We start from the raw sequence: 25960 nt of genomic DNA on the forward strand, positions 1-25960 counted from the left end.
AGCCCAGTGCCCATGAGAAGTTTCCCGTAAATGAGATGCTGATTCCTACTCACACTAACCATTACACAATATGGTGGCCAGACTCTACCTTCACACTCAGGGTCTTGTGCACAGTCCTCTCATACCCTTTGTTTTTTTTCCACTTTCACACATGTGTCTTCCCCACTCTCAGGGACACACACACACACATATATATTCAGTCCCCATAAAGCAGCACCGGAAGTGGTGCCTAAGCTCAAAAAGTAGTAGGGTGCCAGCCTTGGGTGAAAAAGCTGAGGGCCAGTGTCCAGGCTCTGAGTTCAGTCCTTATGACCAACAAAGAGAGAAAAGAAAAGCCAGGCACTGGTGGCTCACGCCTGTAATCCTAGCTACTCAGGAGGCCGAGATCTGAGGATCATGGTTTGAAGCCAGGCCAGACAGGAAAGTGTGAGATTCTCATCTCCACTAAACTAAAAGCAAAGTCAGAAGTGGAGCTGTGGCACAAGCTATAGAGGCATTAGTCTTGACCAAAAGAAGCTCTGGGACAACCCAGGCCCTGAGTTCAAGCTACAGGAACAGCAAACAAACCAAAAAAAAAGTGTGTTTCCTGTTTCACACACAGTGCTCTCCCCCCACCCCCGCCCCAAATCACCTTCACCCCCACACTCCGTCCCCCCACACCAGGTGTTTCCTCTTTCATTACACGAGGTCCTCTACATTCAGGGTCACCCTCGCAGCCCTGGCTTTCTCCCTAGGGTCTTTTTCCTCACACTCAGGGTCCTCACACATTCAATGAACCTCACGCCAGACGATCCCTTTTTCACACAATGGTCTCCCCTACAGTCACCTTCGCTCTAGAGCATTCTCTTTCTCACACAGACACACATCTCCCCCTCCACACTCGGGGTGTCCTCTGGAGCAGGATAACTTCAGGAAACTGAGGCCTGATGCAGGCAACTCGGAAGTACGGTATTTAGAAACATACAAGTGCCAACTTTGCTACAAAGGGAGACAACAGGACGCACCCCTCACACCCCAAGAATGAACACTTGTGTCTGACAGGATGTATGCCTTCCCTCACCTTGGGCCACCAGCCCCCAAACGCGGATTGCGGGGCGCCGCCTCGTCCCCCGGATAAGGGTCCGTTTTCAAGCAGGACTGCATTCTTACCAGGAAACTCAGAAAGTCACTCCAGGCGTGCTTGGAGTAAAGAACCCCACTGCGCGTAACTTTAGAGCCGGACCCCCCTGCCTTCACCATCTGAGCACCCCAACAGCCCAGGGAGCGGGGTCTTCTCCCCCCCCCCCCCGGGAGCCCACGCACTCGGGGCGCCCCGGCCCTGCGGGGGGGGGGGGTGTCGGTCGGCCTTTTGTCTGCTCGCCCGCCGGTGGACTTTAAAGCGCGGCCAAGTTTTCTCACCCCCGGGACCCGTCCAGAACTTCTCCCTCAGCGAGGGAGGCCGGGGACCCCGAGGGCAGCGTTCCCACGTCTGCCGGGAAGCCCGGCGGAGCCGCACCTCCGCCCGGGGGCATCCTCCTGCGCTCCGGCTCCCGGAGCGGCCGTCGGCGCTCTCTCTCGCTCGCCCTCGCTCGCTCGCTCTCGCTCTCACGCGCGCGCGCGCACGCACACTCTCCCATTCGGCAGGTCTCCCGCCCTCCTGGCGTCCCCGGTGCCCGCGGGGTCGGCGTCGCTCACGCGGCCCGCGCGCCCCGCGCGCCCTTGGTGCCCAGCCCGCATCCAGCACCCGCGCGCGCGGCGGCTTCCGAGCGTCCGGCTGCCCGCGATGAGGCGTGAGCCCGACCCCAGCCCCCCGGCGCCGCGGCGCCCCGGCCCCCCGGCCCTCCCGGGCCCTCCACCGCCCCCCGGGCCCCTCAGACCCCTCGGCCGGTTACCTCTCCCTGGCCAGGCGCCTCCTCCAGGATGCTCCGTGGCGTGGTCTCCACAGCCGCTCAGGCCCCGCCCCGCCCCGCCCGCCCCGGTCCTGCGTCACCGCCACCGGATCGCTGCCTGGCGAGCGGCGGTGAGACCCGACTCCATGGGGGAGCCCTTCCGGGCCTAGGGGCTTCCGGACGCCGGGGCGGGGCCGATGGGCGGCCCGGCTGGGGGAGGGGGGGAGGGGTAGGGAAGCAGATGGTCCGGCGGCCCCCAGCGACCCGCGGATCCGGGCGGGACCGGGCAGCTCACCGGCCTCCACACAGGGATGCCTGACTGGACACCACTCTGTGCCCTTCAGGGCCTGGGCCGGGAGCCCGCACACCCGGGAGACCCCGGGTAAGTTCACGCAAAGCTCCCATTCAAGTGCCCCTGTCCACCTCCACCCAGCCACCTCCACCCAGCCACCTCCTCCGACACCCCTAGCCACCCTAGACCTTCCTGGGGTGCTGTCCTGGCCTTGCCCAGCCCAGCTGGTGCCCCCTAAAACGCTGCACCCTCTAGTCCTCCTCTTCTCCCCCTACTTGCCTTTCCTCGTTTACTCTAGGTCTCACCCTTCCTCTTGGCTTCCTGCCTACACTGCCAGCTCAGACTCCTGACTGGTAGAGCCATTTCTCCCAGGCCCTGTGTCCACCCTGCACACTGTCCGCTCTCAGGTCACACGCAGACCCTTGCCCCTCCACAGAGGGCATAAGCCACAAAAGTGGCAGCACCCTGACTTTTCATCCTTCCCCTCCCCAGAGCCGGCATCCCATGGCTTCCTTCTCCCTAGCTTGATAGCCTACCCATCTCTCAACCTGCTGCTGCCAGCCCATCCCACGGTAGAAGGTGCTAAATGCAGATTGCAATGGAAAAAACCCTTTCCATTCATCCTCCTCCATAGAGATCTAGGGGTCCATCCTTGTGCTGTCCTCATCCTGTACTCTGCCAAGAACACCTTCCAAAGAGGGGGTGGGGGAGCCCATATATATATGTATAGATATATATATATGTGTGTATGTATATACATATATATATATTTGGGTAATTGTCTGACACTTCACCCTCTAGAGGGGGCAGAATGGACAGCTCTGGATACTTGCCACTCCCTGGCAGCCAGTGCACTTGTGTGGCTGCAGCTGCATATAGAAACCCGGGGGGGGGGGGGGGCCGCTGGGAAAATGGCTTAGTGGCAAGAGCACTTGCCTCATATACATGAAGCCCTGGGTTCTATCCCCCAGTACCACATATAGAAAATGGCCAGAAGTGGCACTCTGGCTTAAGTGGCAGAGTGCTAGCTTTGAGCAAAAAGAAGCCAGGGACAGTGCTCAGGCCCTAGGTCCAAGCCCCAGGACTGACCCTCCCCCCCCAAAAAAAAGAAACCTGGGGTCAGGGGCTCACACCTATAATCCTAGCTACTCAGAAGGCTGAGGTCTGAGGATGGTAGTTTGAAGTCAATCCAGGCAGGAAAATCCATGAGACTCTTATCTCCAGTTAACCAGCAAAAAGCTGGAAGTAGAGCTGTGACTCAAATAGTAAAAGCATCAGGCTTGAACAAAAAAAAAAAAAAACAAAAACCTAAGGGATGGTACCCATGCCCAAAGTTCCAACCCAGTACCTGTGCCAGAAAACAAAATAACCGCTGGTCCCAGATCGTTTTGTTTGTTTTTGGTAGTTTAGTGGAATTAGTTGAATTATGCAGAGTCTCACAGATTTTCCTGCCTGGACTTAAGTGATCCTCAGATCTCAGCCTCCTGAGTAGTTAAGATTACAGGTGTGAGCCACCAGCGCCTAGCTTTCCAGATCTCTTTATAATCTCACAGTTAAATCAGTTGATCAGCAGAAAACCCACTGTTTGTGAAACACTACTAAATCAGATGTTCTCCAAGACCATCAGTGTTTGTTCCTTAAGACCACCATCCTTCAGAACTTTGTCCTCATTCTTCAGATGAGGGGACTGAGGCTCAGAGGGCAAGAGCCTATCCCAAGCTACTTGTTGGCGGTGGTAGAACTAAGATTTGAACACAAGCTGTCTGATCCTAAAGTTGGCTTAGTCCATACTCTCTCTACCTGTAAAACTGAAAGTGAGTGGGACTGAAACAGGTAGCGGCCATGTCACCACAAGTGATGGCATGAGTGGGCATCAGGCTGGCAAGAGCTGAGTATGAGGCTTCCTTTTCTGTTGTCATCCTTTCACTGAGGCCAGAGTTGGGGCTAGACTTATGTCCACCTGCCTCATTTGACTCACTTCTCTTGGCTACTCCTTTCCAGATCTAGCCTAATAACCTCATTGTAGTGGGGCAGTAAGAAGACTGAGGGTGCCCCCTAGTGGTCCATGTTGTATTAGAGCCTGGAGTCCAGACTGGCGGGCTTTTCAATGGGAAGGACAGGAACCAGGGTTCCACCCTGCTGGCCTTACAAAGTTCCCACTGGGACCCCATCCCTATGCACACATACATCCTTGTCTGACTCTTTGCCCATTTCCATCTGTACCATATTCTGGTCCCTGTCGCTGCTCTCTATCTCTTCCCAAGCCAGTCTCAGACTAGTCTCTCCCTCTCCCACATTCTTTCCCAAAGAAGGCCATGTAGCAGGCAAATGAACTGAAAATTCCAAGAGAATGACATCGTAAAGAAACTCTAGCCAGGCACCGTGGCTCTCACCTACAATCTTAGCCACTCAGAAAGCCAAAATCTGAGGATCACAGCTCAAAGACAGCCCAAGGCATGAAAAGTCCATGAGACTTTTTTTTTTTTTTTTTGCCAGTCCTGGGCCTTGGACTCAGGGCCTGAGCACTGTCCCTGGCTTCTTTTTGCTCAAGGCTAGCACTCTGCCACTTGAGTCACAGCGCCACTTCTGGCCATTTTCTGATATGTGGTGCTGGGGAATCGAACCCAGGGCTTCATGTATACGAGGCAAGTGCTCTTGCCACTAGGCTATATCCCCAGCCCTCTGTGAGACTCTTATCTCCAGTTAAACACCAAAGAAGCCAGAAGCAGAGCTGTGGCTCCAGGGGCAGAGCACTGTCTTGAAACACAAAAGCTCAGGGACTGCACTTAGGTTTTGAGTTCAAGCCCCAAGACTAGCACAAAAGAAAAAAAAAAGGAAAAAGAAACTGTAGGTTTAAGCTGGGTGCCAGGAGCTCCTGCCTGTAAAACTAGCTACTCAGGAGGCTGAGATCTAAGAATCACAGTTGGAAGCCAGCCCAGGCAGAAAAGTCCGTGAGCCTCTCTCTTATCTCCAATTAACCACCAGAAAACTAGAAGTGGTGCTGTGGCTCAAAGTAGTAGAGCACTAGCCTTGAGCAAAAAAACTCAGGGACAGAGCTGAGCCCCTGAGTACAAGCACCACAACAGAAGGAAGGGAGGGAGGGAGGGAGGGAGGGAGGGAGGGAAAGAAAAAGAAAGAAGGAAGGGAGAGAGGGAGGAAGGAAGGAAAGAAAGGAACTCTTACCTGAGTTATATAACTGTAATTCCTCTGTACTTCACATTTATAATAAAGAATAAATAATTTGGGGGAGGGGGAAAGCTGGTTGGGCACCACTCGGGCCCTGAGTTCAAGCCCCACAACCAACAAAAATAAATAAAAGCTGAAAGTGGAACTGGTTCAAATCATAGAGTGCAAGCTTTGAAGGGAAAAAATTCATCCAGGCCCCGAGTTCAATCCCCAGTACCAGCACACAAAAGAAACTCTTAAGTTCAGAGGATCTGAGACCTGTACACTAGAGAGGGCAGGAGCTAGGAACCCTAGAGGAGGGGACGTGCAGAACTGTCTTTACCCCCACTTCTGCAGCATGTGGAGCTTGCTGACCAAAAAGGACTATGGGGCTGGGGATATAGCCTAGTGGCAAGAGTGCCTGCCTCGGATACACGAGGCCCTAGGTTCAATTCCCCAGCACCACATATACAGAAAACGGCCAGAAGCGGCGCTGTGGCTCAAGTGGCAGAGTGCTAGCCTTGAGCAGGAAGAAGCCAGGGACAGTGCTCAGGCCCTGAGTCCAAGGCCCAGGACTGGCCAAAAAAAAAAAAGGACTATGGAGATGGCATGAGCCTCAGGAGATGGCTCAGATTTTAGTTCTTGACCCAAAGAAAAACTGGATGAGGAGGATGAAGCGCAAGGAGGTAGACGAGGAAGGAGCTCCAGTGCTGAGAGCCCAGTCCAGCCCTGGTTACCTACCTCTCTAGCACCCTTCTACCTCCACCACCACCACCCTCCTCTCTAGCTCAGAGAAGACCACGGCACCTTACAGCATTCAGAATACTTTTATTGCCAGAATTGAGGTGCAGCCTGCTCAGAGTCCCCTGTGGGACCCACCACGCAGGAACCAAGGGAGACAGATGTTGGGCATGTGCACAACAGGAGATCCAGTGCCACAAAAATGTTGTGGGAGAGTGGCAGAGTCCAGCCTCAAGGTGTCTCTGGAACCCCAATCTGAAGGAGGTTGGACCCAAGTTTGAGGTCACAGCAATTCCACCATTAGCACCATTCTTTCCATCAAGGGTCCTTTGATTCATCTGTTTTTTTTTTTCTTTTCCCTGCCATAAAGGAAGGATAAGAAACTGCCCCAGATGCTTCACAACCTAAGACAGAGAAGCCTGAATAGTCAGTTGCAAACTTTGCCAAGCTTGCAGGTGCCCACCTGGAGCCCAGTGCCATTAAGGTAGGCCTAGCCTCTATCGCTGCTCTCACCGGGAACCCATGCAGCATCCCTGAGCTCTAGGATCCTGGCCCTTGCAGGGCCCATTGTGTCTGGGCCAATCCCTGCAGATGACATATCGTTCAGTGAAAGGAGGTGCTTGGCAAGAGTCCCATCATCTCTTAGTCCTGTGCCAGCCCAGCTGGGCACTAGAAAGACTAGGGCAGAGATCAGCAGGGTGGTGTGGCTTGCAAGCAGACGGCTCAGGATAGCTCTGAGCAGCCATGGTTGCTTCTTGAGTTCTCTTTCTTCACAGGCACCTAGAAGACTAAAGCACTGAGTCCTGCTGTCCTTGGACCCCAGAGCCAGAGCCATAGGAGGCAGCTTTAATACTGGAATCCATAACACAACCAAGGAGATCAAGACTCCTGAGACACAGCCCCCAGAACTACTGCCCATTCCATAAGCAGGCTGTTCCTGGAGGTGAGAGGTAGGAGTGGAGTGAATGTCCCAAGACCTGGGAACCACGGAGAAAACCTCCAAACTGCCCCTGCCTGCAGGGGGGTACGAGGCTGTCCAGAGGAGAGGCCACGGGAAAGCCAGCAGCTCCTGCTACCCACAACCAGTGGTACACCAGAAGCCAGAATATGGGAAGAATCACCTGAGACCTTCACAAGCAAGGACCACAGCTCAAAAATAACCCTCACAGGAAGGCCAGGGTCCAGTGGATAAGTGGACAAAGGCCATGGGCTGGCAGGACTGCATGTTCCCCATGTTGAGGAACAGGGTGAGGAGCCACCCAATCCACCCTGCAGAGCCGGTGTGAAGTCACAGCAATTTCACCGCGGGCAGTATTCTTTCCATCAAGGATCCCTTGAGTCCACATGCTTTTCTTCCTTCCCCCTGCCACAGAAAGATAAGAAACAGCACTTACCCCCCCTCCCCAGACACGTCACAGTCTAAGACCCAGGACTCTGAATGGTCAGTCACAAACTCTGCTAAGTTTGTAGGCCAAGAGAAGCCCCATGGCTGAGCCATCCAGCAACTGAGCCTGGTGCAGGAATCAGGGCCCAAGGAGCACACGTTTCAAGTAGGCCAGGGTGGTAGTATTGGCTAACATCTCAATGTGCTCACTGCCAGGCAGCTCCTGCAATGACACCTGATGTTCCTGCTGATCCTGCCAATATCGACACTGTAGGGAACTCTCCAAGTTCACAGTCCCATCGCCATTGCCAAAGCAAATTTTAGGATCCCGGTCGGGGAAGTTCTCATAGTAGAAAGACTCTGGTGTGGGGACACCGGTCCCATAGAGGCAATGCATCTGCACACCAGGTGGCACCATGGCTTCAACCAGCCCTTCAGTGTCCTGCCGCATGAGCCAGCCATCTTCAAAGCCAATGTCCTGGAAGAACCGGTGGTAGTCCCGCAGTGTATAGTTGGTTGTGGGTGTGTGCACAAACACCTTCTCAGGTGACCAGGTGTAGTTGTAGGGCAACAGCCAACTGGTGGAGACAGCAGACCGCTGTTGCTCCCGGATCTTCAGTGGCCCAATGACAGGGATTCTGTTGTTATCTCCTGCAGGGAGAAGGCCCCAGTCAGGCTGTGCCCAGCAGGGCAAGCTGACTAAGCAGCAGGTTGGCAGGACAGCGGCCCAGCCAACACTTCAGAATCCCTACACTGTCAATCATCATCATAACTCCTATCTCTGCATTGGCTTATATTGTTCCCCTTTATTTCGTCTCCATTTAGGAAGAACACTTCCAAGCCCTGCTCTGTTTCTTTTGCAGTACCTCATCAGGGTTTTAAGCAAGACTCACCTCTGGGGTGATTTATTATATCTCCTCATCTACCAATAGTTCTTCTTCCAGTGTATCATCATGCCATTGGGCACCAGCCATATCTAAGGTGAAGAAACCAGATGATACATTCCTTTTTCTCTCTGAATGTATTATGTGTGTGCCAATCCTGCGACTTGAGCTCAGGGCCTGTTTGCTGTCTCTAAGCTTCCTTTTGCTACCACTTGAGCCACAGCTCCACTTCCAGCTTTTTGATAGTGAACTGGAGATAAGAGTCTCACGGACTTTACTGCCTGGGCTGGGTTCTGAACTGTGATCCTCAGATCTCAGCCTCCTGAGAAGTTAGGATTATAGGCGTGAGCCACTGGCACCTGACTGACATTTTTCTTTCTGTGGACCCAGACCAACATTGGGCCAGCCTGGCCTCATCCCACCTAGCAGCCTCTTCGGTGACCTGGGTGGCTGGGTCTGCCGGAGACAGGGTGGTAGGGAAGCTCAGATAGTCATCCCACTGCACTCAGGCATGGAAACTCCATAAACATCCCCAGTGAGACTTCTGGAAGGGGTGAGTTAACCTTAAAAACAGGGCCTTCTGCTGGGGGGTAGCCTCTAAGAATCTGTACATCTCCCTCTCCTCACATCTCCCCCACACCCCAACAGCCAGGACTGCCAGGTTTCCCAGAATATAAGGTAAAGCTCTGTGAGGTCTCATAAGGAAGTGCTGTAGAAGACCAGGCTTTACTTTTTTGTTGTTGTTGTTGTTTTAGGGTCCTGGGGCCTGGACACTGTCCCTGAACTTTGCTGCTCAAAGCTAGCACTCTACCACTTGAGCCACAGCTCCATCAGCTTTTTTGATGGTTAGTTGGTGAGAAGAGTCTCACAGACTTTCCTGCCCGGGCTAGCTTCAAACCGTGGATCTCAGCCTTCTGAGTAGCTAGGATTACAGACATGAGCCACTGGCTCTCAAGCAAGGGCTTCACTCTTATCATGGCTCCCTGTCCAAATTCAGGGGGTACCCTTCTTTTCAAGTTCCAGGATAGGCAGAAGATTGGCTATGTTGGGTCCTCACGATAAGTGAATGTCTGAGCCAGGGACTCATTGTCCAGTTAAATCAGACTCACTGCTGGGACAGAGTGTGGATCTAACCCAATCAACAATGATCAGCTGAGAGGATCAGACAGTGCCAGTGATTGCAGAAAGTTCATGAGTTTCCTGGCATGACTGTCTCAAGGCCCCCAAAGTGGCATAAGAGAGAAAGCTTCCTCTATAGCAGGAAGCCCCACCCCATAGCTGCAGATGGCAGGTTCTGACCGTCATGAAAAGGCAAGTGATCTGGAGAGGGACCAAGAAGGTAACTTTCCCAACTGCCGAGCGAGCAAGCCCAGACAGATCTACGCCTGTTTCCTCCCTGCACTGCCTACAGAGACTTCCTTCTGCTCACACAGGGACGTGGAACTCATGAGCAAGAAACTGTTGTCCAGCCTTTGATGTGTGTCTGTATACACAAGCAAAGTACCTTGTCATGTACTCCATGATGAGGCCTAAGAAACTACACAGATTGTCAAATGCTGTCAACTAGAGAAGTGAAATGAGTAGTGTCAATATCTTTTGGGGGAAAAAAGTATTTGAAAAAGAATGTTAGTCTGGAAAAAGAAGATGCTCAGGGAAAGAATCATGAAGTACTAGACCAGTAGGAGAAAAAGAGAGAGAAAGAGGGAGAAGGAGAGAGAGGGAGGGAGACTGATTGATTTTGGGGAACAAGAGGACACTTGGCCAGGTAGGTCTTACCTGAGGCCAGGACACGCAGGGTCTTGGCCACACCCCCCCAGGGTGCGCCCAATGACACGAAGGCATGGATGTATTTGTCCTTCCAGGCCTGGGGTTGCCGCTGCAGGAAGTAGAGCATGTACATGTTGCCCATGCTGTGGGCAAGCAGCACCACAGGGCCCCCATACAGCTGGTACATCTCCTCGATCATCTCGCGGAGGGCCAGGAAGTAGGGCCCATTTTCATCTGCAGGCCAGAGCCAGGCAGGGGTCAGGAGGCAACCACTAACCAATCTTCAAGCAAGACCCAAGACTAGGAGTTAGGGAGAGTACTAAAACCTAAATGGGAGACATCTGGTCCCTCCCACCCCCACCTCAGCTTCCAGGAAGGGATGCCCAAGAGGCTTCCCCATCCCACCCCCAGTCTTATGCCCTTCCCCTCCAAGGACTTAGAGGCCCAGAGGTTCTGAGATGAAGGATTAGGCAGGACAGGACCAGACTAACCAGTGATGGTGTCTGTGACCACTGGGCTAGATATCAGGGGCCCAGGACTAGGACACAGACCAAGACTTGTGGTGGCTGACAGCTTTGTTCCCTCCTCCCACAACCTCAGAGAGGGAATGAGGGTGAGTTCTTACTTGGGGCTCGGCGCCAGTCATAGGGGGCCCCTCGGACATCTTCACCCTGTGTGTAACCCCAGTCTACAAGGCTCTCCACCATGGTGTGGAAATAGGAACCTAAAGACAGAAAGGTACAGGATTAGCCAAGGTATAGCCTATGCCCGCCATCGCCCCCTCCCCCCCAAACCACACCTGCCACAGAGAGTGGTACATTCATCGCTGGAAGGTGACAGGGATCTGTGACCATGCTGATCACAGACAGCACCCTTCTAGGAATTCAGCAGAACCCCACAGCTCCATCCCCTGGAGGTCCTAACCAAGAGCCACATACATACCAACACTGCTTTTGCTGGGGTCCAGGAACTCCAATGAGAAGGTCTTCCCAAAGCCAGGGACACGCACATCTACACCATCAGGGAACTCAGTTCTCCGAGATGTTCGGTTATAAACCAGCCTATCAGGAGGAGATTGAGGCAGTGACCCAGAGGTGACATTGAGGTGGGTACGTCACAACACTGTCCTGTGACCTAGGCCATAATCTCATCCACAGTATAATGAGTTGAAAAGATAACGATAAGCACTGAAGGTGTTGCTCAGTGGTAGAGAGCATGCCTAGTAAGCATAGGGCCTTCCATTCAAATGCCCAGTACCCCAAAAGAAAAACATGTAACAAAGTAGATTTGTAAAACACAGACAAGAGTAACTCCATCTAGGTTGGGAATGTGGCTTAGTGGTAGAGTACTTGTCTAGCATGCATAAAGCCCTAGGTTCAATTTCTCAGTACCACATAAACAGAAAAAGTCAGAAGTGGCACTGTGGCTCAAATGGTAGAGTGCTAGCCTTGAGCAAAAGAAGCTCAGGGACATTGCCCAAGTCCTGAGTTCAGGCCCCAGGATTGGGCGGGGGGGGGGGGGGGGGGAGAAGAAGAAGGAGAACGAGGAGGAGGAGGAGGAGGAAGAAAGAGAGAAACTCAATCTAAAAGGATGTCACCAAAGCTTATTTGCTCTAAAGACTGTCCACAGGACTCCTGCCAAAGCAAATTTCCCTCTTCCCCAGTGTCTTGGGCTGGTGAAAAAGAAGCCTCAGGCTGGACTGTGACTTTGTGGTAGAGTGCTTGCCTAGCATGCATGAATTCCTGGGTTTGATTCCTCAGGAAAGGCTGGAAGTGGCTCTGTGGCTCGAGTGGGAGAGTGCTAACCTTGAACAAAAGAAACTCAGGGACAGTGCCCAGGCCCTGAGTTCAAGCTCCAGGACTGGGGGAAAAAAAAAAAGAGAGAGAGGAGGGAGGATAAAGGGGAGGAGGGGGAGGGGGAGGAGGAAGAAGAAGGGAAGCAGCAGCAGCAGCTGCCTCCATCCTGGCTCTGTCATAAACTTCACATGACCCCAAGAAGCATTCTACCCTAGTCATTTCCCATTACTCCATCTCCATGGATCACGGTCATCCACTTCAATGTCTCACAGAGCAAAGGAGACAGTGAAGAGTTCAGGCCTAAGGGTCTGAACCATACCAGCCATACCATCCATTACGGAAATGAACACATGGCCTGCTTGGTATCCTATCAATTGCCAGCCAACCATAACAACCATTTGCCCAGCAAATTCCTAAAAGCAGTGACATATGACATATGAACTGCTAGCTACTTGGGATTGTTAATAGCCCTTGGGTAAAATTTTTCTATCGCTGTGGGAACAAATTGCCATAGATTTAGTAGCTTTTTTGTGTGTGTGGGGGGAGGGGCGGCCTCGGTCATGGGGCTTGAACTCTGGGCTGGGGAGCTGTCCATGAGCTCAGCTCAAGGCTAGCACAACTGAGCAGCTTTTAACACTAAGCCTACTACTATCTCCTACTTTCTGTAGCAATGGTATAAGACAAGCTGAAAACAGACGCGTATCTCAGGACTGAGGATATACATAGCTGTTCTACACTCCCTCCTTAGGCAGGGGATCTGCAGGGCATGGAAAAATAAAGGAGATGAGGGGAGTGTAGAAAAGCCTGGTGGTAGTCTAGGAAACTTACTCTGGACTCACCTGACCAAAAAAAAAAAAAGGCAAATAGACCCTCAAACTCCTGAAGTTCCTGGTGATCCTGAGTCCTGTCTTTCCTTAAAGACCAATCACAGAGGGCTGGGAATGTGACTTAGCAGTAGAGTGCTAGCCTAGCGTGCATGAAGCCCTGGGTTCGATTCCTCAGCACCACATTAACAGAAAAAGCCAGAAGTGGCGCTGTGGCTCAAAGTGGCAGAATGCTAGCCTTGAGCAAAAAGAAGCCAGAAACAGTGTTCACAGGCCCTGAGTTCAAGCCCCAGGACTGGAAAAAAACAAAAAATCATAAGATCAGGGACCAGTGGCTTATGCCTGTAATCCTAGCTACTCAGGAGGCTGAGATCCGAGGATCATGGTTTGAAGCCAGCCTGGGCAGGAAAGTCCCCAAGAGACTCTTATCTCCAATAAACTGCTCAAAAAAGCTCGAAGAGGCGCTGCGGCACAAGTGGTGGAGCACTAGCCTTGAGTACAAAGGCTCAGGGACAGTGCCCAGGCCCTAAGTTGAAGCCCCAGGACCGACAAAAAAAAAAGATCAAATAAGTCCTAGGGGCCTACTTTCTCCAATATGTAGATGACCACCCTGGGTAGCATAGAAAGTAGTTCTGGAGGGGCTGGGAATATGGCCTAGTGGTAGAGTGCTTGTCTAGCATGCATGAAGCCCTGTGTTCTATTCCCCAGCACCACATATATAGAAAATGGCCAGACGTGGCGCTGTGGCTCAAGTGGCAGAGTGCTAGCCTTGAACAAAAAGAAGCCAGGAACAGTGCTCAGGCCCTGAGTCCAAGCCCAGGACTGGCAAAAAAAAAAAAAAAAAAAAAAAAAAATCCATCAAAATTAGTTCTGGAAAGCAAAAGTAGCTCTGTGCTAGAAGAAATCAAAACAGATCAGAGCAATAAAGGGAGACAGACTCCTCTCAGAACCAGACTACACCTCCAATTGCCAGTATCTGGAGCCATGTCTCTTATTATAAAAATAGAAATGCAGATCAACAGCCCAGAAATAACCCCAGTTATCTACCAAGGAAGAAAGTGTCAACAAAGCAGACAATATAAATGACAAGAATGATCAGGTTAGCCAGGTTAGCTCATGCCTGTAATCCTTGCTACTCAGGAGGCTGAGATCTGAGGATCTCGATTCAAAGCTAGTCCAGGCAGGAAAGTCCTTGAGACTCATATCTCCAATTAACCACCAAAAAAACAGAAGTGGCGCTGTGGCTCAAGTGGCAGAGTGCTAGCCTTGAGCAAAAAAGAAGCCAGGGACAGTGCTCAGGCCCTGAGTCCAAGGCCCAGGACTGGCAAAAAAAAAAAAAAGAAAGAAAAAAAAAGGAATGGTCCAAGTGCCTGGAGAACCAGAAAACAGGTCTCTGGCAGGAACTTAATTTGTGAAGCTCCAATCAGCTCAACCACACACAGGGTTCTGACTGTTCTTGGTTCTGCAGTGACTAAAAACTTAGATACAGCCTTGCCTGTCAGAGAACTCGGTGTGGGAAGAAACTTCAGTACAGAGTCAAGGGATTCTGGGCCTGAATTCTGACTCAGCTACTTACTAGCTGAGTGAGCATAGGCAATTTTGTAACTTCCTGGAGCTTCCAGATTTCCATAAAGCAAGCAGTGCTCAGGATCAAACCCTGGGGCCTTATGTATGCTAGGCAAGTGTCCTAACCATGAGCTGCATCCCCAGGCCTTTGTGAGGCAGGTTTAGAAACAGCACCTGTTCCAAGAGGAAGGTCATAAGTGTTACAGGGTTCGAGGGAGACTCAACGTCCCTCCAAGAGTGCACCATTCAGAGACAGTCTCAGGCAAAAAGATGGGTTTATTGGGGGAGCCAAAAGCGAACTGACCGGCCAGGGACGCAGCACAGATTTAGGAGCTGAAACTGCAAGAGTGAAAAGCGGGCTGCCTGGCAGGGACACAGTACAGATTCGGGACACTGTGACCCTGAGCAGTCCTCAAGTTAGGGTTTATAAAGGTAAGATCATAGCACAGATGTAGGGGGTTGACACAGTGGATAGAGCAAGCAACAAACAAGCAAGCCATTTACAGAAGCAGTATTTTGGGGTCAGGTTGACCTAATAAGATGGAGTCACTCTACTCGCCCCAACATTTCCTACCATGTTTCCCCAGTCAAGATAGAGTCAGCTCTGCTTCCTACAACAATAAGACCAAATGAAAAAAGTCATGTGTCATCTGAGGACCAAATACATTCTGAGAAACATACAACTCAGTGAATGATGTAAACATCATCAGGGCCTCCTAACACAAACTGTGGCTTCTTGATGCAATCAAAAGACTAAGTAAACATGAGATTTGCCAGATGTGGTAGCACACACCTGTTACCCCAGCCACTTGGGAGACAGAGGCTGGAGGACATTCATTTCAAGGTTAACCTAAGCCACAGACAGATACTTTATCTCAAAAAAAAGAAAAGAAAAAGACAAAGGGAAAGAAAAAGAATTTTAAAATTGGGCATGATGGCACATACTTAGGGGTCTGAGGCAGGAGGATGTGAGTTTGAGGCCAATCTAGGTTACAAAGAGTCTGACTAAAAAGAAAAATAATTTAAAAAAAAAATCATGAGACGGGGGCTGGGGATATGGCCTAGTGGCAAGAGTGCTTGCCTCGTATACATGAAGCCCTGGGTTCAGTTCACCCCAGCACCACATATACAGAAAACAGCCAGAAGTGGTGCTGTGGCTCAAGTGGCAGAGTGCTAGCCTTGAGCAAAAAGAAGGCAGGGACAGTGCTCAGGCCCTGAGTTCAAGGCCCAGGACTGGCCAAAAAAAAAAAAAAAAAAAGAGTCTGGCTAGGTAGCACAGACTGGCCTTGAACTTAATCCTCCCTAGTGCTGGGATTATAGGCATGTGTCACCATAACCAACTAGATTTTCATTTATTTTTTGTAAGTAAGCATATATTCCAAAATAAAAAGTTTTGTATATAGTAACAGTTACGCATGTAGTAAACACAAAAAGCTGCAACCTTAAGTACTGTGTACTAAGTTGCTTATACTAGTATCACAAGCAAGTGAGTAACGCATTTCATACTAGGGTTTGATAGCTACAGTCATTAGATGACAGGATATTTTTAACTCTATTATAACTGTAATAGGGAGGTCAGATCTGGCCAGTGCCATCATTAGCTGTGGAGGAACTTCAGGTTGACTCCAGCTCAGATTAGAGCAGAAGCCAACTCCATCTTCACTAAGATCTCTCCCATCCTATCCAGGGAAGTTCCCCTTTGCTGTGATAAGATTGTGTAAACTGCTTGACCACCTGAAGCATGGAAAGTTCAAGGAACGTTCAAGGTTAAACCCGTGCCTTCCTATGAGTAGGCGTATCCACCTGCATCATGTGAGCCCCGCCAAATCCATGCGCCAATTCTAACTAGGTTGATTCAAACAGATACTATGAGACAGACTGTAACTCTATTGGTCACCTGTGTGCGGCCTAGCATGCTCTGTAAGTGTAGTATCCTCATTGGCCACCTGCGTGTGGCAAGTTTGACTGTGATGTTTGCCTTATAACCAGGCTGGAAGGCCACACGCACGGGGCGGTTCCAGCTCCCAAGTCTGGGCCCTGATCCTGCACACGTGGTCGGCAGTTTCGGCTCCCGAGTCTGGGCTGCGACCAAGGCCGGTCAGTTCACTTTTTACTTCCCCAATAAATCTGTCTTTTTGTCATCTTGTAGCTGGAGACTGTGTGGTGGACTCTTGGGGGGACCCCGTTTCATTGTAGCGAACCGCCACTCTACTTCAATAGCCTTTTTTTTTTTGCTTGAACTCGGGGACTGGTGTGTCTGTCCCTGAGCCTCTTTGTGCTCAAGGCTAGCACTCTACCACTTGAGCTACCATGCCACTTTTGGCTTTTCTGAGTAGTTTATCGTAGATAAGAGTCTCACAGACTTTCCTGCCCAGGCTAGCTATGATCTGTGATTCTCATGCTTGTGTCTGTAATTACCTTCTGTGTCCAAATCAATAAAGGCTCTGTTAGTGGTGACCTCTTTTTTTTTTTTTTTTTTTTTTGCCAGTCCTGGGCCTTGGGCTCAGGGCCTGAGCACTGTCCTTGGCTTCTTTTTGCTCAAGGTTAGCACTCTGCCACTTGAGCCACAGCGCCACTTCTGGCCATTTTCTATATATGTGATGCTGGGGAATCGAACCCAGGGCGTCATGAATACCAGGCAAGCACTCTACCACTAGGCCATATTCCCAGCCCTAGTGGGGACCTCTTAACTGGACCTTTGGGTGGCTTTTTCTGGCTAAAGGTAACAGGCTCCCTGGTGCCCCCAAAACAGTTCCACGATAGGGTCTCCATTACTGCCTTATTCCAGGTCAAGGCGGGTTACAGCACTTGCTCCTGAGAGATTCCAACACAACCCCTTTGTACAACTTCTTTTTGAAAATTCACTGTTACAGGGTTAGAAATACTACTCTAGGGCTCTAGGGAGGGGATTTCCCATCCCTCCAAGAGTCCACCACTCAGAGACAGTCTCAAGCAAAAAGATGGGTTTATTGGGGAAGCATAAAGTGAACTGACTGGCCAGGGACGCAGCACAGACTCAGGAGCTGAAACTGCGACCCTAAAGAAGTGGGCTGACAGCCAGGGACACAGTGCAGACTCGGGAGCTGCCACCGTGACCCCGAGCAATCCTCAAATTGGGGTTTATAAAGATAAAAGCGTAGCACAGATGTAGGGACTTGACACAGGGGGTAGAGCACACAACAAAGCAAGCGTGGCACAGCTGTGGGAGGTTGACGCAGGGGGTAGAGCAAGCAACAAACAAGTTAAGCAAGCCATTTACAGAAACATAATTTTGGGGTCAGGTTGACCTAGTCTACTGCCCCTAACATTTCCTACCATGGTTCCCTAATCAAGATGGAATCAGGGCTGGGAATATGGCCTAGTGGCAAGAGTACTTGCCTCATATTCATGAAGCCCTGGGTTCGATTCCTCAGCACCACATATATAGGAAAGGTCAAAAGAAGCCAGGGAGCCGATATTTACATAAAGCGAATCATAAAATCCAATGCTTCTGTATACTGTGTTATGTTACAGTCCAGTTTTGTGTGCTTTACTCCACAGTTTGGTTACAGGACTCCTGTGCATTGTAAACATAAGCAGCATGGAAAAGGTTAAATACCTGTGTTCAGACTGTAAGATCTAGTCCGGACTTGCTGTGTATATTGTAACGTTAAATGAAAACAAGAACCCCCTTTGTATTATAGTCATGCGGTCTTATGTATGATAAACAGTTGAGTAATTTGTCCTAAAAAAAAAAAAAAGAAGCCAGGGACCAGTGCTCAGGCCCTGAGCCCAAGCCCCAGGACTGGCAAAAAAAAAAAGAAAGAAAAAGATGGAGTCAGCTCTGCTTCCTACAACATTTACTTTATTGTTATTATAAAGGTGATATACAGAGGGATTATAGTTATATAAGTCAGGTAACAAGAACATTTCCTCTCATACAGTATCTTCCCTTACTCTCTTCCAGTACCTCCCATGCCCACCCAATTTTGCCAGTCCTGGGGCTTAAACTCAGGGCTTGAACACTGTCCCTGGCTTCCTTGAGCCACAGAGCCACTTTCAGCTTTTTCTGTTTATGTGGTGCTGAGGAATGGAACCCAGGGCTTCATGCATGCTAGGTAAGCACTCTACCTCTAAGCCACATTCCCAGCCCCTCCACTCGGTGTAGGGTTCACTTTCAACACAGTGTTCTTTTCACCTTTTTCCCTCAAGTTGTGTGCCCCTTTACCCTCCCAAAGATAGACACATAAATAAACCATCTTCAAAAGATAGTAATTAATTTTAAGAATTTTTATTAAAAGTTGGGCACTGGTGGCTCATACCTGTAAATCCTTGCTACTCAGAAGACTGAGATCTGAGGACCATGGTTCAAAGCCAGCCTGAGCAGGAAAGTCAGTGAGACTCTTATCTCCAATTAAACACCAGAAAATGGGAAGTAGATGGAAAATGTACAGTCCATATTTATTTTGCACAACTTAAGATCTTTTTCGTGAATGTAAAGTGATGTAAATAGTTAATCTGTTACTATACTAACTTCACATAGTAAGTAACATTGTTCAGTATTAATGTCATTGTTCATGTAATACTTTTCTGAAGCTGGCCCCTGCTGTGAAGTTATATACTTGTATTTACCCAACTTCTTTTAGACTTGTTTTGCTCTGTACGGACCCCATCTGTAACCCAACCCCACCCAGGAGAGTTTCATCTTCATCCCATTTTGTCAAGTGAGGGTTAGATGATTTCCAGTGAAGGTCAAGAGGCCCTAACCTGTTTATGACTGGTTTCTGGATGGTTGAATGTAACAAGCCACTATAGTTAAGCTAAAGGGAAAACTCCTGTGGTTTTGGGTTTATAAGCAGCCTGGTAAGACAGCTTGGGGCTGCATCTTGATATCCGCACCTCGAGTGCAGTCCTGGCAGTCAGTACTTTCTCACTCAATAAAATTATTTCCATCCCCCCCCCCCCCCCGCAAAAAAAGAAAGAAAATGGGAAGTAGAGCTAGAGCTAAAAGTGGTAGGGTGCTATCCTTAAGCAGAAGAGCTCAGGGGCAATGCCCAGGCACAGAGTTCAATTCCCACAACCAACAACAAAAAATGTCATTAGGCAGAACATCATTGCATGTAAAATGTACATACTCCTAGCTAAGTGCAGTGCTTATATTTAATTTGGGAAATCATCCTTTTTTTTTTTTTTTGCCAGTCCTGGGCCTTGGACTCAGGGCCTGAGCACTGTCCCTGGCTTCTTTTTGCTCCAGGCTAGCACTCTGCCACTTGAGCCACAGCACCACTTCTGGCCGTTTTCTGTATATGTGGTGCTGGAAAATTGAACCCAGGGCGTCATGTATATGAGGCAAGCACTCTTGCCACTAGGCCATATTCCCAGCCCGGGAATTCATCCTTATTAGCCATTTGGTATTTGAAAAGAAACGAGGGTCAGGTTTTAAATGGCAAATGGGTGGGAACTTGCCAGTCAAAGATTGCATGTAGAAAGAACAGCATGTGCAACAATGTGCTCCAGGAAGAGCATCCTGGAGAAGCAGCTGTGAGGGAAGCCCAGGCAAGGAAAGAGTAGAGTCATGCACAGACTGAAGTATAGAAATTGTGTGTAACTATAGGTGTGGTGTCACACACCTGTAACCCCAGTAAGCCCAGTGCTCAGGAGGCTAAGGCAGGAAGATTGTGAGTGTGAGAAGAATATGAACCACACAGCAAGTTTGAGGTGAGTCATCATGAAATACATCTTAAGATCCTGTCTCAAAACAAAACCAAACAAACCAAAACAAAAACACGCCAGGTGCTGGTGCGTCGCACCTGTAACTCTAGCTACTCAGGAGGCTGAGATCTAAGGGCAGCAGTCCAAAGCCAGCCAGGTCAATGAAGTCCATGAGACTCTCACCTCCAATTAACCACCAAAAAGCCAGAAGTAGAACTGAGGCTCAAATGGTAGCCTTGAACAAGAGCACTCAAAGCCCTGAGTCCAGGTCCTGAGTTCACACTCCAGGACTGGCACAAAACAAAACAAAAATATCAAAAACTTCTATAGGGCCTGAGGGCTGACGGGAAGAGAGGCAAAAGAAACCAGCAGAAGGAAAAGAAAGTTCTTCCTGAAAGAGTTCAGAGGTAGAGATAGCAGATGAGATTAGATCAGTCTAGACCACAGCCTGGGGACAGAGAAAGGGGTCACTGACCTCCAGGTTTCTGGAGGCTGGATAAGAAGGAAATGGAGGGCTGGGGATATGGCCTAGTGGCAAGAGAGCTTGCCTCCTATACATGATGCCCTGGGTTCAATTCCCCGGCACCACATATACAGAAAACGGCCAGAAGTGGCGCTGTGGCTCAAGTAGCAGAGTGCTAGCCTTGAGCAAAAAGGAAGCCAGGGGCTGGGGATATGGCCTAGTGGCAAGAGAGCCTGCCTCGTATACATGAGGCCCTGGGTTCGATTCCCCAGCACCACATATACAGAAATCGGCCAGAGGTGGCGCTGTGGCTCAAGTGGCAGAGTGCTAGCCTTGAGCAGAAGGAAGCCAGGGACAGTGCTCAGGCCCTGAGTCCAAGCCCCAGGACTGGCCAAAAAAAAAAGGAAGCCAGGGACAGTGCTCAGGCCCTGAGTCCAAGGCCCAGGACTGGCCAAAAAAAAAAAAAAAAAAGGAAGGAAATGGAATCTAGAGGCCTCTCTGGAACCCAATGTACCCCATCTGTGAGCCCCAGGCCTCACCTGATATTGTCGATCCAGCAGTCAATGATGACGGGCAACAGCAGTTCAAGGTTCAGCCAGAGTGTGAAGTAACTGTCCGTCTTCTTGGAGCAAAGGTAGTGCACAACCTTTGGCTTGTCCAGCTTTGCTTCCAGCTGATTGCCCAAATCACCAGGCACTGCAGGAGGACAAAGAATATGTGTAAGCCCTGGGCTTGGAAGGCTGGAGATTGTTGCCCAAGAACCCTGAAGTCTAAAGAAGATTTCACTGTAGCAGACCTCTGCAGTTTCACTCCACAGTACCAAGGGCAGGAAAATCAGAGGCCAAGGCTCTACCACGTTCAAGCTCAACTGCCACAGGGTGCACCTTAATGGGAAAGAAGCTTGGGGGCTTAGATTACGGGGAGTTTAGTAAAGACATGACATTTTTTGGTGGAGGATCCCAACTCCAGAAAAAAAAAATCCTCTAGTAGGATGCCAGTGACTCACATCTATAATCCTAGCTACTCAGGAGGCTGAGAGCATTGAGCAGAAAAAGCTCAGGAATAGTACTCAGGCCCAGAGTTCGGGCCCTAGAACCAGCACCAAAAAAAAATCCTGAATAAGTAAATAAATAATCTAGATCTTCATTGGAACTTCCTTTTGGGTTAGAGATACAAGGAGATCTCAGTAAAGTTACTTCCCCATGCAAGGCTTCAGTTTCCTTATCTGTCAAAAGAGATCTAAACTGGGCATGGGTGGCTCCCATCTGTAATCCTAGCTACTCAGGAGGCTGAGATCTGACGATCACAGTTTAAAGCCAGCCTGAGCAGGAAAGTCCTTGAGACTCCTCTCTCCAATGAACCACTCAAAAACTGGAAGTGGAGCTGTGGCTCAAAGTGTACAAGAGCTCAGGGACAGCACCTGATCCCTGAGTTCAAGCCCCAGGACTAGCACACACACAAAAATACTTTCAGAGAGAAAGAGGACTGTATCATCTGGGTGCTTCACCTTAGATAAGGCTTGCCAAGGACCCCAGGCCTTATCACAGGACAGTAAAGTTTCAGGATATAGATGATCTAGAAGCCCCTAACATTACAGATAGCTACCTTGAAACAGCATACCATTCCAGACACAGCCAGAAGGGTTGTATGTGACGAGGCCACAAAGAAGACTTGATTCCATCTCAGCCAATCTGTTCAGTCCACATAGAGACACAGAACTATGGGGCCCTTGTGACACCCAAGCCGTCCCATTGTTCTACTGTCCAACATTCAAAACCTTCGACAGTCTACTGCTTTCTCCCATTGATCCCTTCATTCCATCCTTTGGACAGTTTTAAAACAGAGCCCTATTTAGGATCCATGATCACTGAGGGGACAGACAGGGTTCAAATGTCCTGGGCATTCACTGAATGTTGACTAGGAGTCCTATGAGCCTAAGCCATGCCTGAACTTCCCCTCCTGGTGCACCATATCTGTACCATGGGAAATAGGTATGGCACCTGCCTTCCCCTCCTGTCATGATGATTTACATGCTGATGCAGGGAGTTGCACAACCTCTTGATATGTATATATGGTCAGTTTCCACCAAAGGGGAAATGGCTGAAAGAGGAAGCTACCAGATCTGCTTTGACTGGACACCCTTTTCCCTGGTCAGGCTGTGTGGTTTCTAAAAATAGCAGTGGCCATTTCCTGAAGCCCTTTGTGCCTAGGAACTAGGCACAAGAGCCTTACACAAGATACCTTTCACCTCAAATAACTCTGGGAGGAGGAGGTCTTTTCCTCATTTTAACAGATGAGGAAACTGAGACTGGGAGAGGTAGGAGTTTCTTGCCTAAGTCCCTTTTCTCCTGCCCAGGGTCGTCTGGCTGGCTCTGATGCCTCTTGCACCAATTCAGGACCTACACCTAGAGAATTTCAAACCTCAAAATCACATTCCTATTCTGTATCTAGGAGCAGCTCACCCATTGCCCACAAGGGGATCTCTGAGTTAACACTATCAGCCTCACTCCCTGAGAAGATGAGCAAATTGAAATTCCAGCTGTTCAAAATTCCAGCTTTTCTGTAACCTTGGATATCAAAGAACTAATAAGGGCAGTCAGCACCACTCCTAGCAAAAATATGGCAAAACCTTTGTGCCCACAGAGAGAAAACTTCCCAATACCATATCCCTCATTCTAGGAACTCTTCAGACCCACACATGGCTTCCTTTGACCCTCAGGGTAAAATGCACATGATCCAGTAAGTCACGAGCCCTGCAGAGTCCACTCCCATTCCAGCCTCCCTTGACTAGTTCCTTTTGCCTGGAAATCTCTCGTGGCCTTAGCTCCAGAATACTTCAGGAAGACTTGCCTGACACACACACACACACACACACATTCCAGTTTGGCTCTGCTCAGACAGACCACACTTCTGAGATCAGTTAGTCCCCACCTAGAAGTTTGGGGAAACAGGGGCCAAATTGGCACAAATCTCAAGGTAAACCTGAACCCAGAATCTCCGAGTCACTTCCTGTCCTGGAACTCTTACTGAGGCCTCCTGGGATCACTTTGCCTCTCATCCCCATTTAAAAAAAAAAAAAAAAGTCCCAACAGAAAGAGAACGGGAGGTCATGCTCCATCAGATTCCCTGTGGAACCTGTGACTCAATCCGTCTCTGCTCTCAGGAGTCCTAACCAGCCACACCAGAACTAAATGGGAGCCATGGGCTAAAGGAGGAACCTAAAAGCTCCCTAGACAGAAGCCACATTCTCTCAACACCATATTAAACATGTGGCTCCTATTCAATTGCCCAGTCTAGAAGCAAGAAGGGAGTGGGCAGGAGAGGTCACCTAGCCCCAACAGAAGCTGCTCAAACTAGGTCTGGCAGGAGTGAAAAGTATAGCCATGTTCCCAGACACCTGTTCATAGTCAAAGGTGGATCATTTCCCCTGCCTTCAGCATTTCCCTGGCGCCCTGTTTGCTTTAGGCCTCTGTGCTCGGGCCCAATATCACTTCTCTGATAAGGTGAGGATAAGGGAAAATAAACTTGGTGTCCAGCTAGGATGATAATTTCTTCCCAGGAAACTAGCTTCCAGTAATGCCTTCTGAAACACAGAGGCATTGAGGGTGACAGCTGGGACCCAATTCTGAGGTCACCAGCCCTCAAAAGTGGAACTGAACCATCTCAGGCTTCCCAGCTTGGATAAAAAAAGGTGGGGGGAGTATGTGGTAAGGCAAAGACTGGAACCAATGTTGTGGGCAGGTGGGGTGTTCAGACAGCAACCCCCTTTTTTTGTGCGAGGGTGGGGACACAGGTGGTAGGAGGATGACCACACCCGTGCCCAGCCCAGCAAGGCGGGAGGCGAGCCAACCCATCCAGGTGACAAGATCAAGGTAACCAAGGTGACCAAGACGTCTCTCGGTGGGTGCTTAAAACAGATGCGGACCAGGAAAGACCTCCCTGCGGGCACCCCTTCCCGCAGGACCCACCCACCATGAAATGCACGCCTCACCGAGCACCACGGGGGGATGTCTCCGGGCCGGGAGCACCGGGTCCGCGAGAAGCATTAGCAGCAGCAGGAGGAGGCCATTGGGGAGCAGGGCTGCGCGGCAGGGGCGGATGCGGTGGTCCATGGCGCTGTGTACAGCTGCAGCACCGACGCGCGCGTTTAAAGCTCCGGGCTTGTACCTAGGCCAGGCCGGCAGCTACGTGCTTAACCCCGCCGCCCGCAGCCTCTCAGCCAATCAGAGCCCAGCTCTCGCAAACAATCTGCCAATAAGGGCTCGCCTCCCGGCGCGTCCCGCCCACCCGAGCTCGTCGCCCCGCCCTTGCCCACCTCGGGGCCAGCTCCCTCGGAAGTGTTGCGCGCCGAGCTCATCGATGGGTGAGGGGAGGGTTGGCCCTGGCTGGCGGGCGGCTCACCCAGCCACCCCCTGCCCCAGCCCCGCTCTCCGCTCGGCTGCGGTGTCCGCAGCCCAACCGAGCCCAGTACCTTAGGAGCCCGAAATCCACGCTGCACAACACACACTCCTGACACCTCACACCTGAGGCGCCAAGAGCGGGAGATGGGGCCCAGCGGTGGCTGTGCTGAGCCACCCCCTCCCGAGCAAGAAGGGACATAATACCCGGGGAAAGTCTTGGATCCTAAGTGGCCAGTACCTGACCAGGACTTTTGTGCAACTCCCTGGTTCTTCCCAACTCTCCCCCAAGGACACCAACCAGGGCCCAAGGCCCAGTCAGCATGCTCAGTTTCCAAGTGAGGGGTGTGTCTGCTTCATTTAGGGGCAGGGAGGATGGGGTAACCCAACCAGATGAAGCCATTTGGGAATGGAGTTGGAAGTGGGCTTAATCTTGAACCCCGCACTCCGGTCTTTCCTAAATTCCCCCATGCAGAGTAGGTTGGACATCAGTACTAGTGTTTGCCTTCTGCTCCCCTACACCAGGCAAACCGGGGAGGGGGGGGAGAGGGAGGCGGGGGAAGGGATGGTGATACAACACACACGGTGCCAGGAGTCTTTTTGCCAAGTGGGCAAAGACTGAACAGCAGGAATATACTCTGTATAGCGGGAATGATGCTCTAGGGCAGTGAAACCAGTGTGTTTGGGGAGTGGGGGATTTTAGGTTTATATTTCCTGGGACAGGGTCTCACTATGTAGCCCGGGCTTCCCTGACATTTGCGATCCTCCGGCCCCAATTCTGGGATTATAAACATATACCACTACTCTGCACAGAATGAAGGATTTGATTCTCTCACCTTCTCCTCCCTACCTCAGGGCCAGCTACACCCTGGTCATCCTTGCTTGATCTAAAGATCTCTGTCCTGATTCTTCCTTCCTTCCATCCTGGTAAGCAGCTGACCCATGATAAAGTTAATCACTATGTTGACCTGCCCATTGTGAGTTCCTGTAATGAAGCAAGTGAATAAGGAGCCCTCTTTTTTTTTTTTTTTTTTTTTTTTTTTTTTGGCCAGTCCTGGGCCTTGGACTCAGGGCCTGAGCACTGTCCCTGGCTTCTTCCCGCTCAAGGCTAGCACTCTGCCA

General features: G+C 50.4%; 2 protein-coding genes across 5 annotated transcripts in view; both read right to left on the reverse strand.

Moving 5' to 3' along the window:
• Positions 1–1920, reverse strand: part of Slc7a6 (solute carrier family 7 member 6) — a 56624-nt gene extending 54704 nt beyond the window's left edge. Inside the window, exon 1 of one of the 3 annotated variants that reach the window (XM_048355260.1) lies at positions 1872–1920. The gene's annotated coding sequence lies outside the window, so the exon portion shown is untranslated. Of the gene's footprint in view, positions 1–1060; positions 1230–1871 lie in introns of those variants that run through there. The other 2 variants (XM_048355266.1, XM_048355258.1) reach the window with 2 other exon arrangements.
• Positions 1921–6133: 4213 nt separating this feature from the next.
• Positions 6134–24607, reverse strand: Pla2g15 (phospholipase A2 group XV). 2 transcript variants are annotated; one of them, XM_048355269.1, is made up of 6 exons: positions 24433–24607; positions 20981–21137; positions 11044–11162; positions 10727–10825; positions 10111–10335; positions 6134–8101 (listed from the first exon to the last, which is right to left on the reverse strand). In XM_048355269.1, the coding sequence occupies exons 1-6, from the start codon at positions 24551–24553 to the stop codon at positions 7590–7592; spliced, it is 1233 nt and encodes a 410-aa protein (XP_048211226.1). In that variant the 5' UTR covers positions 24554–24607; the 3' UTR covers positions 6134–7589. The 2 variants fall into 2 exon arrangements, with proteins under 2 accessions (XP_048211226.1, XP_048211227.1); XM_048355270.1 differs by having other exon boundaries at positions 7968–8101; positions 10111–10210.
• Positions 24608–25960: the final 1353 nt, after the last annotated feature.

Source organism: Perognathus longimembris, chromosome 10 (assembly GCF_023159225.1).
Source record: "Perognathus longimembris pacificus isolate PPM17 chromosome 10, ASM2315922v1, whole genome shotgun sequence".
NCBI lineage: Eukaryota > Metazoa > Chordata > Mammalia > Rodentia > Heteromyidae > Perognathus > Perognathus longimembris.

Bases quoted from the DNA above. Each gene is read 5' to 3' on its own strand.
- Pla2g15 (XM_048355269.1), bottom strand. From the start codon at position 24,553: ATGGACCACCGCATCCGCCCCTGCCGCGCAGCCCTGCTCCCCAATGGC. The intron at 21,138-24,432 runs GTGAGGCGTGCA...GTCCTCCTGCAG, and splicing joins ACATCCCCCCGTGGTGCTCG to TGCCTGGTGATTTGGGCAAT. The intron at 11,163-20,980 runs GTGAGGCCTGGG...TCCTCCTGATAG, and splicing joins TGCTGGATCGACAATATCAG to GCTGGTTTATAACCGAACAT.